Raw genomic sequence first — 18,033 nt, forward strand, 5'->3', positions numbered from 1 at the left:
TTGTCAGCAGCAAAACTGGTTGATCCACTCTGAGAAGGTGCTATTTAAGAGACTGAGCTGAATACAGCACCTCAGACTGAAGAAGTCTCTCGGACGAGAGACGAAGCGTTTCTACATTTTTTTGTTGATTTGCTTTGTTTTGGGTTTTTTTTTGAATGTCCAGAGGACCAGATTTAACTTTTTTAGATTTTTCTACCTGGATTATTGAGCATGCATCAGGATACTCTGTGTCGCACAATAAACTGCCAGGCGACAGACTGTTTTGTATGTGACACGAATGTATTAAACTCCCCTTCTTCATCCGTGGTCTGGTTTAATGGCCTTTTCGTTAGTTTTTTTTTCAAAGAGGCAAGCGATCTTTTCCTCTTCCTCCGTTGACGCCATGACTGAAATTGTGAGAAATGAAGGAATTTGTCACAAGAGAATTAAAATCAGGCCCAGCATGGCTGCGGAAAGATCTGGAGATTTTCCGTTGGGCCAATCTGATGTGTGGGCTGCAGGGCCAGCACTCCCCGTTTTATTTTATTTTTTTAGAACTTTTTATTAACAACATATAAACAGAACACCACTAAGGCTGGCTGCCAGCTCTCTGTTTTTTTTGCGACCTGTCAATCAATCCAGTAGGCGTGTCACAAATGACCAGTCAACAAACTCAATTTGTTCCGAAGGTAAACGCCCCTTGCCTGCGGAGCTGGTCTGCAGTTGGTCAGTGTGGACACTCGAGTATGAAGCCTCAACCGTCTGCTGGCAGTGCGCGGTTTCCACGCAGACTGAGGACCGCCCGAGTCTGTGGGAGCCTTTTGTCAGCAGCATGAAGTTACAGAGAAACAGTAGAAAGTCTTGTCAAAATGAAATATAAAAATATAACTTATGAAAATTATGAAAAAAATACATGAATAAGATGCTCCTACATATAAACTGCAGGGTACTGTCACAATCCTTGTGTTTTCAACCCATATGCAGGCAGGCAAGCGAAGGCAGGAGTTTTAATAAAAAGATTTATTTAAACAACAAAAACAAACAGCTGACGGGGCAGCACAAAAACTTACTCCAGCTAAATACAGAGCGAAATCATCAGACGAATGGAAACAGTACAGGCAGAGGAGGACTGAGAAGTCTGTGCATAACAGAACAATGACTGGACGTTTGTGTAGTGAAGAGGAGAGGTTTAAGTAAGGCTGAGGGAGAGAGAGATGATGAGTGCACCTGGGCAAGTAGCTGATTAGGGACAGGTGAGAATGATCAAGACGGGAGAGACAGACTGAGGAGTGAATGAGTGTGACAGAAAACAGACAGAAACAGAATCACACAAGGAGCAGAATGAAAAGTATAAGAAGCAGAACACATAAAGCAGAAGGGGCAGAATGAAATAAACACAATAAGCAGAAAAGGGGAAGACACAGAAATACAAGACAGACCACGGACAGACTGTCAGGTACAAAGTGTGAGAAAAAAGTAATGGCTTGTACACCGGCAATTACTTCTTTATGCTCATTTAAACTTGTTTCCTGCTAGTTTCAGCTTTTCTGCTATTTCAGTTACTATTTAGCTGTTGTAGGGGAACACCACTTCAGAAAGAGAACACCTTACCTCAGAAAAGAGTTCACCTCATCTCAAACAAAAATCATTCCTGTGTTTTGTGTTTTTAAACTGTTAAAAATAAGATTAATCTATTCCCTTGGGAACGAACAGACATTGTTTTACAAATATTAAAAAACTGTCACTGTGAACCTCACTGCCAATATGAGCTCATTTCCCATGAAATGGACAGGTCATTTTAATGAGAGCTTTTGTTCAACTGACCTCGGAGTTTTTGAAACATACGAACTTGCTATGTAGATATCTCCCCTTTATCGGAAAAGAGTATTTCTCCCAGACTGGTTCCCATTATGATAACACCATAAGAACCCTTTGTTTAATGACATTCCTTTTCAGGAGTGTAAGGATGGCACCATCTGTGGGCCTTCCTTGTCTGTACTCCCTTGTGTGTCTCATCATTTATCCAATTAATTTCACCCTTGTCTTGTGCCAGCTGTTTGTAATCACATCTTGTCTTGTCTGTGTATATAGTCTGTCTGTTACTCTTGTTCGTTGTCGCGTCATCGTTGGGTATAGCCTTGTCCTGTCTGATCCTGCCTTGATCCCGTCCCGATACTGTTTTTTGTGAGTTCATGTTGCCACGTCAACCCTTTAATTTATTATTATTAAAAGTATTAATTTTTTTAACTCCTGCATCTGAGTCTCTGCCTGCACATCGGGTTCTCTCCTGCCCAGCCCTGTCAGAAACCCTGACAGTATGACGAGACCAAACCTGAACCCAGCGGGCAGAACACCTCTCCGCATCACTCACCTGTTCAACGAGCAGTCTCTGATGGAGCCCGTGATTCGGTGTGTCAGGTTCTGGACCGAACCCGTCCGGACTCAAGAACGCTACGGTTGGGCGGTGGAGATCTTGCCCTCCCCTCTTCTTGTTTTGGAAGAGGAAAAAAAGAGGGTCCAGCTCCAGGGTAACCGCCTGACGACAGAGCCCAGTTCTCCTCTCGCCAGAACTGCTCGGCTACTCTGGATGGACGTCGGATGAGGACGCAGAGTCGGAGGACGAGCTCTGTTCCGTTCATGCCCCTCATCCTCATTGTCGCTGCCGGAGTGGCAGAAACCAGACCTAGAAGCAATCCACGGCACCCATTCCGGTACCACCAACGGATCTGACTCAGCTCGGCGGAGCCGAGCCTCTCAGAAGCCGTTCCGGCACCTCAGCGTCACTCCGTGCCTCTCCTGCTCGGTCCGACAAGACTGAGCCTCCTGAGTGTCTCCATGGAGGCGGGTCCCGTCACCTCACCTTTCAGGGGTCCGGTGAGGGTGGAACTCGACACCTCATCCCCGCGTAGAGCCACTCCTACCACTGGAACCAACCCACAGCTTCTATAACCCAGTGACATCACACAAATAAACCGGACTTACAAAATCTCCTCTCCTCTGCCAAAAACAATCCAGATTGCCTTGACCTTGTACTCACCCTTGCCAAGAAACTGATACTGTCTCAACTCGGTCTCACTTTTATCCCTACATATTATCAACTGTTGATTGAAATAAGGACTATGAAAACACCCTCCATAGTCCCAGATTCAGCCTCTGCTCCTGAACCCAAAGAGGAGCTCAGATCCATTCCTGAACCTGTCGAGGCCCCAGAACCTGTCGAGGCCCCAGAACCTGTCGAGGGCCCAAGAACCTGTCGAGGGCCCAGAGCCTGCAGTCAACCCAGAGCCTGCAGTCAACCCCGAGCCTGCAGTCAGTTTAGAACCTGCAGCCAGCTCACAACCTGCAGCCAGCCCAGAGCCTGCAGTAGCCAGTCCAGAGCCTGCTGCAGCCAGTCCAGAGCCTGCAGCCAGCACTCAGCCTACAGCCAACACTCAGCCTGCAGCCAGGTCTCAGCCTGCAGTCAGCTCTCCACCTGCAGCCAGCACTCAGCCTGCAACCAGCACTCAATCTGCAGCCAGCACTCAGCCTGCAGCCAGCACTCAACCTGCAGTAGCCAGCCCAGAGTCTGTTGCAGAAGACTCTGAACCTGCTCAGAACCCAGAACCAGTCGCAGAAGATTCAGAACCTGCAGTGGTACCTGAACCTGCAATCACCGCCGACCTGTCTGAGCTCCTTGCCGCCGACCCGTCTGCTGAGCTCCTTGCCGCCGGCCCGTCTGTTGAGCTCCTTGCCGCCGACCTGTCTGTTGAGCTCCTTGCCTTTGCACCTGGTACGTCTAAGGTCTTCGCCCCTGGTCCGTCTGAGGTCTTCGCTGCTGACCCGACCGCAGAAGGTCCTGGTCCACCCTAAGTCTTCGTCCCCGGCTCGCCTGAGGTCTTCGTCCCCAGTCCGCCAGAGGTCTTTGTTCTCGGTTCGCCTGAGGTCTTCATTCCTGGTCCGCCTGAGGTCTTCGCTTCCGGTCCGCCTGAGGTCTTCGCTCCCGGTCCGCCTAAAGTCTTCGCGCCTGACCCGACCGCAGAAGATCCTGACCCGATGGAGGTCTTCGTCCCTATTCCACCTGATGAGGTCTTCGCTCCCAGGTCCACGCCTCGCCCAGTTTCCAAGACCCACCGAGGCTCTACGTCCAGTCCGTCTGCCTGTCCGCTCCGGCGTCATGGACGACTTGCCGGTCGCCCGCCTGGTCTGCTCCGGCTTCATGGACGACTCACCGGTTACCCGCTTGACCTGCACCTGCCTGAAAGGCCTCCCAGCCACCCGTCTGAAGTATTCCTGTTGGTACGGCCCTTTGGACGACCTCTCAGCTGCCTGCCTGACCGACCCTGGCATGATGAATGGTCTCCAGGCCGCCCGTCTAACCTGCTTCTGCCTGAACGGCCTCCCAGCTGCCCATCTGACCTGATCCTGTCTGTACAGCCAGAAGTACGACCTCTCGACCACCTGCCTGACCGGCCCCAGCCTGATGAATGGTCCCCAGGCCACCCGTCTGACCTCCTTCTGCCTGATTGGCCTCCTGGCCTCCTGGCCACCCGCCCGACTTGTTCCAGCCTGATGAATGTCCTCCTGGCCGCCCGCCCGACCTGCTTCAGTCTGATGGTCGGCCTCCTGGCCGCCCACCTGACCCCTTCCTTCCTGATGGACGGCCTCCCGGCCATCCGCTCGGCCTGCTCCAGACTGATGGATGGCCTCCCGGCTGCACACCCAACCTGCTCCAGTCAAACGGACGGTCTCCTGGTCGCCCGCCTGACCTGTTCCGGCCTGCTGGACTGCTTCCTGGCCGCCTGCCAGAACAATGACTGCCCAGACTTTTATTTGTGTTCCCGTTTGTGTTTAGTTTAGACCTCAGGTTTTGGTTTTGTCAGTTTGTTTTGTTTTTGTCCTCATGTTTCATTGGGCCCTCCATCCTTGCAGTTCCTCCCTCCGCCCACCCAAGTCTTTTAGGGGAGGGGGGCATTTTTGGGGACGCCAGGCGGCGTCCTTGGGGGGTACTGTAAGGATGGCACCATCTGTGGGCCTTCTTTGTCTGTACTCCCTTGTGTGTCTCATCATTTATCCAATTAATTTCACCCTTGTCTTGTGCCAGCTGTTTGTAATCACGTCTTGTCTTGTCTGTGTATATAGTCTATCTGTTAGTCTTGTTCGTTGTCGCGTCGTCGTTGGGTATAGCCTTGTCCAGTCTGATCCCGCCTTGATCCCGTCCCGATTCTGTTTTTTGTGAGTTTATGCTGCCACGTCAGCCCTTTAATTTATTATTATTAAAAGTATTTATTTTTGTAACTCCTACGTCTGAGTCTCTGCATGCACATTGGGTTCTCTCCTGCCCTGCCCTGTCAGAAACCCTGACAAGGAGATGGACAGCGACACCTTTGGAAAAACATTGCATGTTTTAAGTTTGATTCAAAATATGTCTTACCTGAACGTTTATTTATGAAAATGTGTGTTTTAAGTAATCTTTCTTTAAGATGATACATTTGTCTTATTTTCTCGTTTTAAAATGAAACTTTTAAGGCAGAAACAGGACATTTAGTTTTTATAAAAACAAGCCAAGAGTCTAGGACCACCTCCTCCTGGGGTGGACCTTCATCTCTATTCCACACAGACAGTAACTTTCACTACTTTTGAGAAAACACATGCTTTGAAGAGACGTTCCTAAGCCTTCACTTCAGAGAGTCAGAGAGTCAGAGATTCTTTATTGTCATTCGCACCTCATGTGGTACATGTGGTGGAGCGAAATTATGTACACAGGGTCCCAGTTACATCCAACAATAAAATGTATAAGAAAAACAGTAATAACATCTAAGATATGAACTAAGAAAAACATCAACTAATATACACTAAGCACTCATTACATAAAACATTGAACATCAGCACAAACATGAACATGAGTCTGTGTGAGCGGATGTGCACGCATGAACACATCAACATGAAACAGATCAGCAGCAACATGAAACAGATCAGCAGCAACATGATATGATTTTTCAGTGATTATTCTAGTTAGAGAGTCATGAGTCTAACAGCCTCAGGGTAGAAGCTGTTCCTCAGTCTAATGGTTCTACACTTAATGCTTCTCAACCTCCTTCCTGAGGGGAGTGGGGCAAAAAGTGTGTGTGCTGGGTGAGTGAGGTCCTTCATGATGCAGGTAGCCCACTTCCTGCATCTGGAGGTGTAGATGTCTGTGATGGTGGGGAGGCTGACTCCGACAGTCTTCTGTGCAGCCTTCACCACTCTCTGCAAAGCTTTTCTTTCTGCAGCTGTGCAGCCTCCATGCCACACGTTGATGCTGGAGCACAGGATGCTCTCCACTGCACACCTGTAGAAGGAGGTGAGGACTGAGCTTCCCAGACCAGCTCGTCTCAGCCGCCTGACGAAGTAGTCTCTGATGAGCTTTCTTGATCAGGCAGGTGGTGTTGTTGCTCCAGCTGAGGTTGTCATTCATGTGTACACCCAAGTACTTGTAGCTGGAGACCACTTCCACCGCAGATCCTCTTATGTTCAGGGGGGTGTAGATGTTTTTGTTCCTTCTGAAGTCCACAATCATCTCCTTTGTCTTCTTCACATTGATGTGAAGGTTATTCTCTTTGCACCAGTTCTCCAGGTGTTCCACCTCTTGTCTGTAGCTGGACTCATCATTGTTTGTGATGCATCCCACCACCGCTGTATCATCTGCAAACTTTACAATGTGACAGCCTGGATGGGTAGCTGCACAATCATACGTGAGCAGAGTAAACAGGAGGGGGCTCAACACACATCCCTGAGGAGAGCCAGTGCTGAGGGTTATCATCAACCTTTATTTATACAGGTAAATCCCATTGAGCCTCGAGGACTCATTTACAAGAGAGACCTGATTATGGTTATGGTGGAGGAGGAGAAGTTGTGGATCCTCACTAACTGTGGTCTGTTTGTTAAGAAGTCTAGTACCCAGTTGTAAATGGTGTGTATAGTTTGTCCATCAGGGTTTGGGGGATCATGATGTTGAAGGCGGATTTGAAGTCCACAAAGAGCATACGGACGTAAGAGTTTTTCTTTTTCTGCCCCAGGTGGTTGAGCGCAGTGTGGACCACAGAGGAGATGGCATCCTCTGTTGATCGGTTCTCACGGTATGCATACTGATGAGGGTCCTTGTTGATGTTGACGGTTGTTTTGATGTGAGTCATGACCAGTTTTTCGAAGCATTTAGCGACTATCGGGGTGAGGGCCACTGGCCGATAGTCATTCAGACTAGTCACTGTAGAGCTTTTTGGGACTGAGATGATGGTGGCAGTCTTCAGGCAGGTGGGAACTGTCTCCAGGGTAAGTAAGGTGTTAAAGATGTTGAGGGCATCAGGCAGAGATGGGTCTTTGGACATTGTTCACTTCTTCCTTTATAATCTGTTATGCACTTAATGCCCCTCTACATGCTCCGAGGGTCTTGTGAGATGAATTGACCCTCGATCCTCTGTGCATATGTGGCCTTGGCCTTCTTAATACCAGCAACCAGCTCTTTTCTTGTCCTACTCAGCTTCTCTGAGTTTCCAGACCTGAAGGCAGTGTTCTTGGCTTCCAGCAGGGTGTGCACCTCTGCATTCAGCTAAGGTTTTCTGTTTGGGTAGCTTTTAACATTTCTGATAGTGGAGACGGTTTCAGTACATGTACTAATGTAACCCAGAACTGAGGATGTGTATTGGTCAAGATCAAGCGATCCTCCATTTTCAGCAGCTTCTCTGAAAACCTGCCAGTTTGTTCGGTCAAAACAATCTCTCAGTATGGGGCCACTGTCCTGGATCCAGCATTTAACTTTCTTTTGTACCGGTCTGCAGCGTCTCAGCGGGGGCATGTAAGCAGGAGCCAGGAAGATTGAGATGTGGTCTGACAGTCCTAGGTGGGGGTGGGGTTCGGCTTTGTATGCATCTTTTAACAACTGAATTTGTGATTATTTTTTGGTATATCTGTGTGTATTAATTAGGGGCGGCTGTGGCTGAGTGGTTAGAGCAGTCGTCCTCCAATGCGAGAGCTGGGGGTTCGAACCCACCAGCACTCACATGCTGAAGTGTCCCTGGGCAAGACACTGAACCCCTCATAGCCTCTGATGTGTGTCCCATCAGTGTATGAATGTGATCTAGAGCACTGATTAGTCTCTTTAGAAAAATTTGTACAATTAGCTTTGCAGAGATCTAGTAGAGTGCTGTATGAATGGGTAAATGAGGGCACAGATTGTAGTGTAAAATGCTTTGAGTATCTTGAAATAAGATAGAAAGACGCTATATAAGTACAGTCCATTTACCACAGCCCATTAACTGATATGATGCCCTTTAAACACAAGAAAAAAACTCGAATTCAAATTACATTAATTTGGGGTAAATACAGACTGATTTTCCTCTCCAAGAGAGAGATGGTGCCCACACAACGAGGTTATTTGCATAATAAATGCATATCTTATAAGCTTAACTCATAACTGATAATTAACAATAATATTTAAGCCCCATTTCGTTACACTGTTTTATGCTAAATTTAGCCTTTTCACCTAATTACGTTTTTACCTCTCTTCAGGCCGACCAGCCAGCACCCTGTCAAAGCGAAGCCACACCCCCGACCACCGCCATGCACCACCAACAACCACACACACACAACCACAGCCGACCCCCCGCCAGAACCCGGCAGCCACCACAGCCAAAGGGCCGGCCAATGCAACCAGGAACTCTGATAAAAAAGATCAAAAGATCCAAACAACCCACGGAGAACCGGAGCACCAGCCCCACCCCCAATCGCCCCCCAAGGCCCAACATCCACCCACAGCCCAGACCCCAACCAGGCAGCCTACCCCCCCTTCCTGCCCCCGATCCCAAATGTCTAACGGAGAACGAGGGTTTAAGGAGAAAAAAATAAAATATTAATTAATATATATATATATCCATCCATTTTCTTTCGCTTATTCGGGGTCGGGTCGCGGGGGTAGCAGCCTAAGTAGGGAGGTAGGTTTTGCCTAAGTAGGTTTTGCTAGAAAGCTACCTGATGTATTGTTCTGCTCAAAGTTTTCTTTTCTAAGTCTTTGTATTAAGAATTGAGTTTTTTTGTTAAGAACTTAATTTAACTCTAATTTTGCTTTATGCATTTTGTCCAACATGGAGGCTTCTAACAATTTAATGGTTTCTTCTAATTCCTGAATATGTTTATTTTCTATTTTCTTCTTATGTGATGAGAATGAGATTATTTTACCTCATCATTGCTTTCCCTGCCTCCCAGAGAACAGATGCTGATGTTCCAGGCAAGTCATTATACTCCAGATATGAAGCCCACTCTTCTGTAAAATATTTGATAAAATCTCTTCTGTAAAATATTTGATAAAATCTTCATCTTCAAGCAATGATATATTAAATCTCCAGTTTATACTTTTTGGGATTTCTTTTCTGTTTGCTAGAGTTAAAGAGACAGGAGCATGAGCACTGACAGCTATAGGGTGTATCTCAGTGTCCAAGATGTCTGTCAACAACAAGCTGCTGACTAAAAAATAATCCAGACGAGAGTATCAGTGAGGGACAGGTGAGAAGAAAGTATAATCCCTACGGTTTGGGTGAAGAGATCGCCATGCATCGCAAAGTCTGTAATCACTCATGTACTGTTTAACTATATTTATGGACTGCCAACTGCGCTGAGTTCCTGCTCTAATACATCTGTCTAATTCTTCATTTAGACCAAAGTTGAGGTCACCTCCAAGTATAAGTGAGCAATCCAAGTGATCAGACAGTGCTGAGAAAAAAAATCATGAAAAAAAGAGGTGTCATCAATATTTGGGGCATATATGCTGACAATACACAGCTTGTAGTTATTTATACAAAGTTTTATTATTAAATATCTACCCTCTGGGTCTGTAACTGTGTCTAGTACTGAAAAATTAACATTTTTGTGTATTAATATTGCCACTCCCCTTTGTCTTGAGTTATAGCAGGCACTAAACACATCAGGAAAGTCAGGTCATTTAAGATCATCTGCAGTTGTAATAGATTTATGAGTCTCATAAAAAGTCAACATCTGCCTGTAGTCTTTTAAACTGGTTTAAAATTCCTAATCTTTTTTGCTGAGTACTGGTTCCACTGACATTCCAAGTCACAAACCTTAATGTGCCCATGGTTGTGTGTGAGTAGCTAAAGTTGACCAGCGCATGTGTAGTGAACTAGACCTCCGACATCAATCTGTCTCTGAGGACCTTCAGGGGACAGGAACTGCTATTTCATTGATTTGAATCCAGAAATACAAATTCTCTCATCAAGAGACTATTTAATTGTATCCTGAATTAATCAATTGAAAGAACACTCTTCTTTTTACATTATCATTACTATTTTAAGATATCTTGATAATCAAAGGTGTGTTTAGTTCATACCATTTCTAAATGTTGAAGTGAACCACTCATTTAAATCAACTGTGAAACAGTATTAATGATTATTAAACCTCATTAGACTTTGATCATACAGTTAAATGTCTATTTACGAAGTAAGTGTGCATTTAGTCTTCTGTCTGAATGAGGAGTAGTGGATGTCGGTTGAAAGTCAGAGACAAGTTATGAGAACGAAATGCCTTGTTTTTAAAACTCTCAGACAGTAAATAAGAACTAGCTGGCACCTGCTTTGTCTCACTTCTTCATAATATTTCTCTGTCTGGACTAACCATTTTTAACCCATTCCTGCTGTCTCCTGACTCCTAGTGACCCTCTGACATCACTAAAACTACATCCCTGCTGGTTGTTTCAACCATTCAGGAAGTACCACATAACAGGAAGTGGATACCCTTTAAAAGGCAACACTTCTTGGAACTATTCAGTCTTTTTCCAAGTCTTCTTCGTCTGTTGGAGTCTTCGCAGTCTTTTCCAGTCTTCATGGAACTTTCAGTCAAAGATGAGACTCGGTTTGATTCAAATTCAATTCAATTCAAAAATACTTTATTAATCCCAAAGGGAAATTATTTGTTGTTGTAACTCGTTATCCTCATTTCATTAAGAGATGTTATAGATACTGATGGCTGTAGACAGGAATGATCTCTTGTAAAGGTCCATCCCACAGTGGATCCTAAGAAACTGGCTGCAGATGCAGTCCGATCCGTCCACCCAGACTCAGCTGGCCTCTCGGTTCCCCCGGGCTGTAAGAACGCCTGAATGCTGGGCAGAACTCCTCCCAGAGCGATGGCCACTCCTCCCAGCAGTCTGCCGAGCTCCTCGTCGCTGCGGACAGCCAACTGTAGGCGCCGAGGGACGATCCTGTCCTTCCGCTGTCATGAGCCATGTTTCCTGCTAGTTCCAGGATCTCAGTGGTCAGGCACTCGAGCGCAGCTGGCAGGTAGATGAGAATGCGTCCACAGACCATCCTTTTCAACTCACTTGAGATTTTGCTGTAGTTGAGATATTATTTGAGCTTTTGAGATGTTAATCAACTGCTGTTAGTTGTAGAAAACTGCCTTGTTGCCATGGTTACGCATCATAACAATTGCCCAAAACTAAAAAAGTTTCAGTAAAAATCCTTCCAGCTGCACAGCATACGATACCAGAGGAAACAATCATCCAAAAAATGTGATTTACATCCAGAAAAATAGGAACTAAAGTTTTCAAAAGCAAAATCTCAGAATGAAAGTAACAGAGCTGCTCCAACATGCAGCCACCTGGAGCGGTGCAATTCTAGAACTTTGATGGCGAGTCGTACAGGAACTTTCAGTTCTTACTAAAAGTCAACTAAGTAGCGGATGGATTTGACCATGTGCCAAGGGTCTCTCCATTCCAGCGTAGTCACAGCCTGCCTCGGATGTGACTCAACCCGAGCATTACATGCTCTCAACTTCTAAGGAAGCGTATTCTGTTGAACTGAGTACTTCGCCACGATTTCTGACGACCCCAGCTACTCTGACCGAAGACGCTGAAAAGGGAACGTGCCAATGGATCTCTGTTCCGGAGTGGATGTATCCTCTGCTAAGGTAACAAGCCGTTGACGCCCTGAAGTGTACCGGAGGGCTGAGCTGGATGTCAGAGGAAGGGTGCCATTTTCTGGTTCAACACATAACTTTCATCCATCTAAACTTCCTCCTTAAATCTATTCCTTCTCTTTAAACTTCTCTATTTGCCAGTAAATCAAGCTAGATGCCTTCAGAGATGAATCATTCTCAATCAGTAATCTTCTGTTGTCTTGTCTAGTAAATTGTGCCAAGTTTATTAATCAGAAACAGATCAGCAAATCAATGTGTACATGTTTTGATGTTAAATTTTGATTTTGTTAAATAAATGACCGCATTTATTCTGATGGGTCAAAGATAAAATGGCGTCTCATGTCACTGATTAAACACTCCACTCTCATTGTTATCTTGGTCACATGGCAGAAATTTAACTCGAAAAAGAAAATAATCCGTTGTAATTAAACAATTAATATTCTTTGTGCTTGAACTAGCTTTCAGAATAATTAATTAGTAGTGAAGATAACCCTTACTTCACTACACATGTCACCATAGAGACAAACAAATCCAACTAAAATCACAGTTATTGCTTGAGGTTGTATAGATGTTTAGAAACACACAGTGATGTTTGAAGTGGAACGATACAAGAACATTAGGTATGTTTACATGGACATAAGTAACTGGATCAAATGGCCGGTCGGAATAAAACTGTGTCATGTAAACACTCCGTTCGGGTTATTTTTTGTGTATTCGGCGCAATCCGATATAATTTGTGATCAGAACGAAACGGGTGGTTTACGCTGATCCGTAATTCGATAGGTGTACATGTAAATGCTTGATCTGTTTGTTTTTATCTGATCGTGAAAAACTGACCTGACTGCGCATGTGCGACTTTGCCATTTCCGCCTGGCTAATGCTAATAATATTAGCATGTCAGGGAAGTAAAACTGGTCGGTGAGCGACAACATTTCTACTAGAAACTTTGAAAGAGCTCAAAATGATCTGTATTACCTGCAGCTCAGTCAGGGAGTGCAGTAACGTCTCCACCATCATTAAAACCTGTCACGGGTCCATTTTGTGTGCTCGGGTTTGTTTATGTTCACCCCGGAGGTAGAACTTCTTCTTCGGTGGTTTTTTTAAGGAGAGTTTACCACTCTGCGCATGTCAGTACTGCTGTTCAGAACAAAGCCCGCTGCATGTAAACGCTCATCATGAACAGATTGTGCCCATGTAAACGATACATTTGAATTATTCAAACAGAACACATTTCAATCCGGTCAAAGAATTCTGCACATGTAAACATAGCTATTGAGTAGATGCTGGGTGTGACAGAAGTTGAAAGATATAAAGTTCTCTGGTGTGTGCGTGTGTGTGCACGTGTGTGTGTGCACGTGTGTGTTTTGGTGTGCTTGTGTGTAAATGTTTGTTGGGTGGTAAAAAAGAAAACAGACTGATGAAGTGATGTGGTAACAAACAAACGTAAAAGAGAAAATAGTAAAAATAATAAAAAATATAAAAATAAAATAAGGAAAAAAAATAGCTTTAACACCGTTCACCAACACCAGTGCAGACACCTTACCGAGCTGTGCTTTACATTTTATTTACAAATGCCAGTTAATTCATCTCCAGTGTTACAAGCGTTAAACCAGGACTATTCAACTAAACCGCCCAGGGGGCCACAGTTACTGAAAGCCAAGCGCTCAGGGGTCAGATATCCACTAGTTCTTACAAACCGGATTCCAAAAAAGTTGGGACACTAAACAAATTGTGAATAAAAACTGAATGCAATGATGTGGAGATGGCAAATGTCAATATTTTATTCGTAATATAACACAGATGACAGATCAAAAGTTTAATCTGAGTAAATGTAACATTTTAAAGGAAAAATATGTTGATTCAAAATTTCACAGAGTCAACAAATCCCAAAAAAGTTGGGACAAGTAGCAATAAGTGGCTGGAAAAAGGAAATTGAGCATATAACGAACAGCTGGAAGACCAATTAACACTAATTAGGTCAATTGACAACATGATTGGGTATAAAAAGAGCTTCTCAGAGTGTCAGTGTCTCTCAGAAGCCAAGATGGTAAGAGGATCACCAATTCCACCATTGTTGCGCAGAAAGATAGTGCAGCAATACCAGAATGGTGTTACCCAGCGTAAAATAGCAAAGACTTTTAAGTTATCATCATCAACCGTGCATAACATCATCAAAAGATTCAGAGAATCTGGAACAATCGCTGTGTGTAAGGGTCAAGGCCGTAAAACTCTACTGGATGCTCGTGATCTCCGGGCCCTTAAACGTCACTGCACCTCAAACAGGAATGCCACTGTCAAGGAAATAACAGAATGGGCTCAGGAATACTTCCAGAAAGCATTGTCAGTGAACACAATCCACCGTGCCATCCGCCGTTGCCAGCTGAAACTCTACAGTGCAAAGAGGAAGCCATTTCTAAGCAAGCTCCACAAGCTCAGACGTTTGCACTGGGCCAGGGGTCATTTAAAATGGAGTGTGGCAAAATGGAAGACTGTTCTGTGGTCAGATGAGTCACGATTTGAAGTTCTTTATGGAACACTGGGACGCCATGTCATCCGGACCAGAGAGGACAAGGATAGCCCAAGTTGTTATCAACGCTCCGTTCAGAAGCCTGCATCACTGATGGTATGGGGTTGCATGAGCGCTTGTGGCATGGGCAGCTTGCATGTCTGGAAAGGCACCATTAATGCAGAGAACTCTGTTCAGGTTCTAGAACAACATATGCTCCCATCTAGACCTCATCTCTTTCAGGGAAGACCCTGCATTTTTCAACACGATAATGCCAGACCACATTCTGCAGCAATCACAACATCATGGCTATGTAGGAGAAGGATCCGGGTACTGAAATGGCCAGCCTGCAGTCCAGATCTTTCACCTATAGAGAACATTTGGCGCATCATAAAGAGGAAGGGGCGACAAAGAAGGCCCAAGACGATTGAACAGTTAGAGGCCTGTATTAGACATGAATGGGAGAGCATTCCTATTTCTAAACTTGAGAAACTGGTCTCCTCTGTCCCCAGACGTCTGTTGAGTGTTGTAAGAAGAAGGGGGATGCCACACAGTGGGAAAAATGGACTTGTCCCAACTTTTTTGGGATTTGTTGACGCCATGAAATTTGGAAACAACAGATTTTTCCCTTAAAATGATACATTCTCTCAGTTTAAACTTTTGATCTGTGATTTGTGTTCTATTCTGAATAAAATGTTAGATGTTGGCACCTCCACATCATTGCATTCAGTTTTTATTCACAATTTGCTTAGTATCCCAACTATTTTGGAATCCGGTTTGTATCATTAAGTTACTTTGTTTTACTGTTAAAACTCTAGTTTTGTTTTAAAAGAGTGAACCCATTGGTGTACCGAACTTAGTTCACCTGTGGGCCTGACTTGGCCTGCGGGCCGTCAGTTGAACAGCCTGCTTCAAACTAACCTGTTGTTCCTTTTAATAAAGCCACGGAGTGACGTCCCGTTCCCTGAACAACTGACCATTAATATAAAGCTTATCTACAGCCACCGTAGCTCTGACGCCCTCAGAAGTATTTCTTCCTGAAAGGAAACAAAACCCGCCTCCGATAGAGGATCTCTTTTGGAAATTGATTGTTCACACTGAAGTCCGTCCCACGCATCTCTCTGCCCCGACCTCTGACCTGCTCTTTTTGTTTATAGTGCTCAAATTTAGCGATAATTGGCCGAGGTCGCTTGTTATCGGGCTTCTTACCTCCGAGCCGGTGAACGCAATGGAAAGTGATATTTTTTACCGTCTCACTTGGGAGTTTCAGCTGATGTTGGATAAACTCACAGATCGTAACTTCAGCGTCCTCCTCTGCTCGTTCAGGGATCCCTGAGAAGACAAGATTGTCTCGCATGCTCCGAGCTTGAATATCCAGGATGGATTCCTTCATTTTCCTGGTTTCTCCGGTCAGCTGCGACATCTTCTCTGTGAGTTCTTTGACGTTACCCCTCAGAGTTTGGTTCTCAGCAGTGAGCGACGCCACCTGAGCTTGGCTGAACTCCAGGGACTCCCTCAGTGCTTGAAACTCCTTGTGGAGAACCTCCACCAGGGCCAGCCGGGCATCTAAGCTGGTTAGCTTCTTGTCTATAGAGCCCAGGATATCAGTGAAGCTTTTCTCTGGAGAGGTGGACGTGCTGGTTGAGTTCTCTGAACATGTGCATTTAGGAGTTGGTGTGGCCGTGGATGCGTGTTTTTTTGTGGTTTACCCATCACGATGTTGTTAAAGCACTCGTCCACGTAACTCTCCAGACTGTCCAAGGTTTCCTTGTCCAGTTTGGTTTATTGAAACAATATGCAGAGGTTATTAATAACAATATTTATTACGCTTGACTGTAATATATTGGCTTGTTTTACTTGAGTCGAATCGTTTTGTTCAGCAGTATCCTGCCATGTTACTTATGTAGCACAGCTCTCACATGATCTCAGCAGCTCATCACCAGGTGCACCCTGATTGATCAATAGTTTTAAATTTCCATTTGCGTGAACATTGAACATTGTCCACTTTGCTTCAGTCCATTTTAAATTAGCTTTGACTCATAGAAGATGGAAGCATTTCTGGATGGTGTTCATATATAGCTTTTGTTGCCCCTATACCAACTTTTTTGAGATGTGTTGTTACAATCAATTTCATTTTATTTTTTCATGTTAATAGTACCACTTTCTTAGTTTGAATCTAATGTGTTTATTATAATCTGTTGTGAATAATTAAGGGTTTATGAGATTTGCAAATACTTGTTAATTGTTTTAATTTATATTTTACATTTGGAATTTTTCAGAATTAGCGTTGTACACACGTGCATCATTTTCTTTTTCCTATTTTGATTAGATTTAAGTCGAGTACTTGCAGTGTTTGTCTCTTACAGAGAAGAAGTCACTGAACAGCTGTGAGATACTGGAGAAGGCTGCTTGGTGGCTCTCGTCCTGTGGTAGACAGCAGCACAACAGTCGCAATCGGCACTCCCACACATTAGCGGCCAATGAGCGAGCAGTGGACAGGAACTGGGAGCCCCCACCGCTCTCCAGGTCTCTCACTCCCAGTGGCTCTATTGGGCCAGGCTGAGGAGGACGGGAGTTTCCCATTGGATCGAAGACAAAAACTACGCCCAGCCCCGTGAATAGCAGTATGATCCAGCTGTTGAAAAGAAAAAAATAAATGGATAAGAGCATACTCATTTCTGATCTACTGTATGAGTGTAAAATAAAAAAGGGCATGTGAAAAATATGCAAACCTGGTCTAAAAAAGTTCAATCTGGTCCTCTGGACATTCAAAAAAAAAAAAAAAAAAAGATGTAGAAACGTTTCGTCTTTCATCCAAAAGACTTCCTCAGTCTGAGGTGCTGTATTCAGCTCAGTCTCTTAAATAGCACCTTCTCAGAGTGGATCAACCAGTTTTGCTGCTGACAACCAAAACCAGCTGATCACATGCTCAAGAAGGACCATCAGCCTAACAATGGGTCATTAGCACCTGATGGCAGTTTACTGTTCACAGAGGGCTGAGTGATACTAGCAATCACAGCATTGTAAGAGGGGGACAGTTGAACCAGGAGGCTCCACCTGTTTAATGATGGACGGTGTCTTTTCACAAAAATGGCCTCCTTTACTCCTCTCTCAAACCATCGTTCCTCTCTGTCCAGGATGTGAACATCTTCATCCCTGAAAGAGTGACCGCTGGCCTGGAGATGAGTGTAGACCGCAGAGTCCTGGCCTGATGATGTTGATCTTCTGTGCTGGGCCATCCTTTTGGCCAGTGGCTGTTTAGCTTCCTTGATGTAAGACTGATCACCCTCCTGACACTGAACAGCATACACAATATTACTCTGTTTGAGCCGGGGGACTGGATCTTTGGGATGAACCAGTCTTTGCCGTAATGTATTTTGGGGTTTAAAAGCCACAGTTATGGTTTTTAAACCCCAAAAGGATGGCCCAGCACAGAAGATCAACATCATCAGGCCAGGACTCTGCGGTCTACACTCATCTGCAGGCCAGTGGTCACTCTTTCAGGGATGAAGATGTTCACATCCTGGACAGAGAGGAACGATGGTTTGAGAGAGGAGTAAAGGAGGCCATCTTTGTGAAAAGAAATCGTCCATCATTAAACAGGGGTGGAG

At 44.9% G+C, this 18,033-nt stretch overlaps 1 protein-coding gene across 1 annotated transcript in view; it reads right to left on the minus strand.

Moving 5' to 3' along the window:
• The window catches only part of daglb (diacylglycerol lipase, beta), a gene marked incomplete at both ends in the record, with an annotated part of 92,019 nt that extends 74,962 nt beyond the window's left edge, over positions 1–17,057 (minus strand). Inside the window, 1 exon segment of the mRNA XM_037690691.1 lies at positions 16,787–17,057. Within this exon segment, the coding sequence (XP_037546619.1) occupies positions 16,787–17,005 (219 nt within the window).
• Positions 17,058–18,033: the final 976 nt, after the last annotated feature.

This window comes from Nematolebias whitei, chromosome 17 (genome assembly GCF_014905685.2).
Source record: "Nematolebias whitei isolate Nwh7 chromosome 17, NemWhi1, whole genome shotgun sequence".
In the NCBI taxonomy this organism is placed as follows: domain Eukaryota; kingdom Metazoa; phylum Chordata; class Actinopteri; order Cyprinodontiformes; family Rivulidae; genus Nematolebias; species Nematolebias whitei.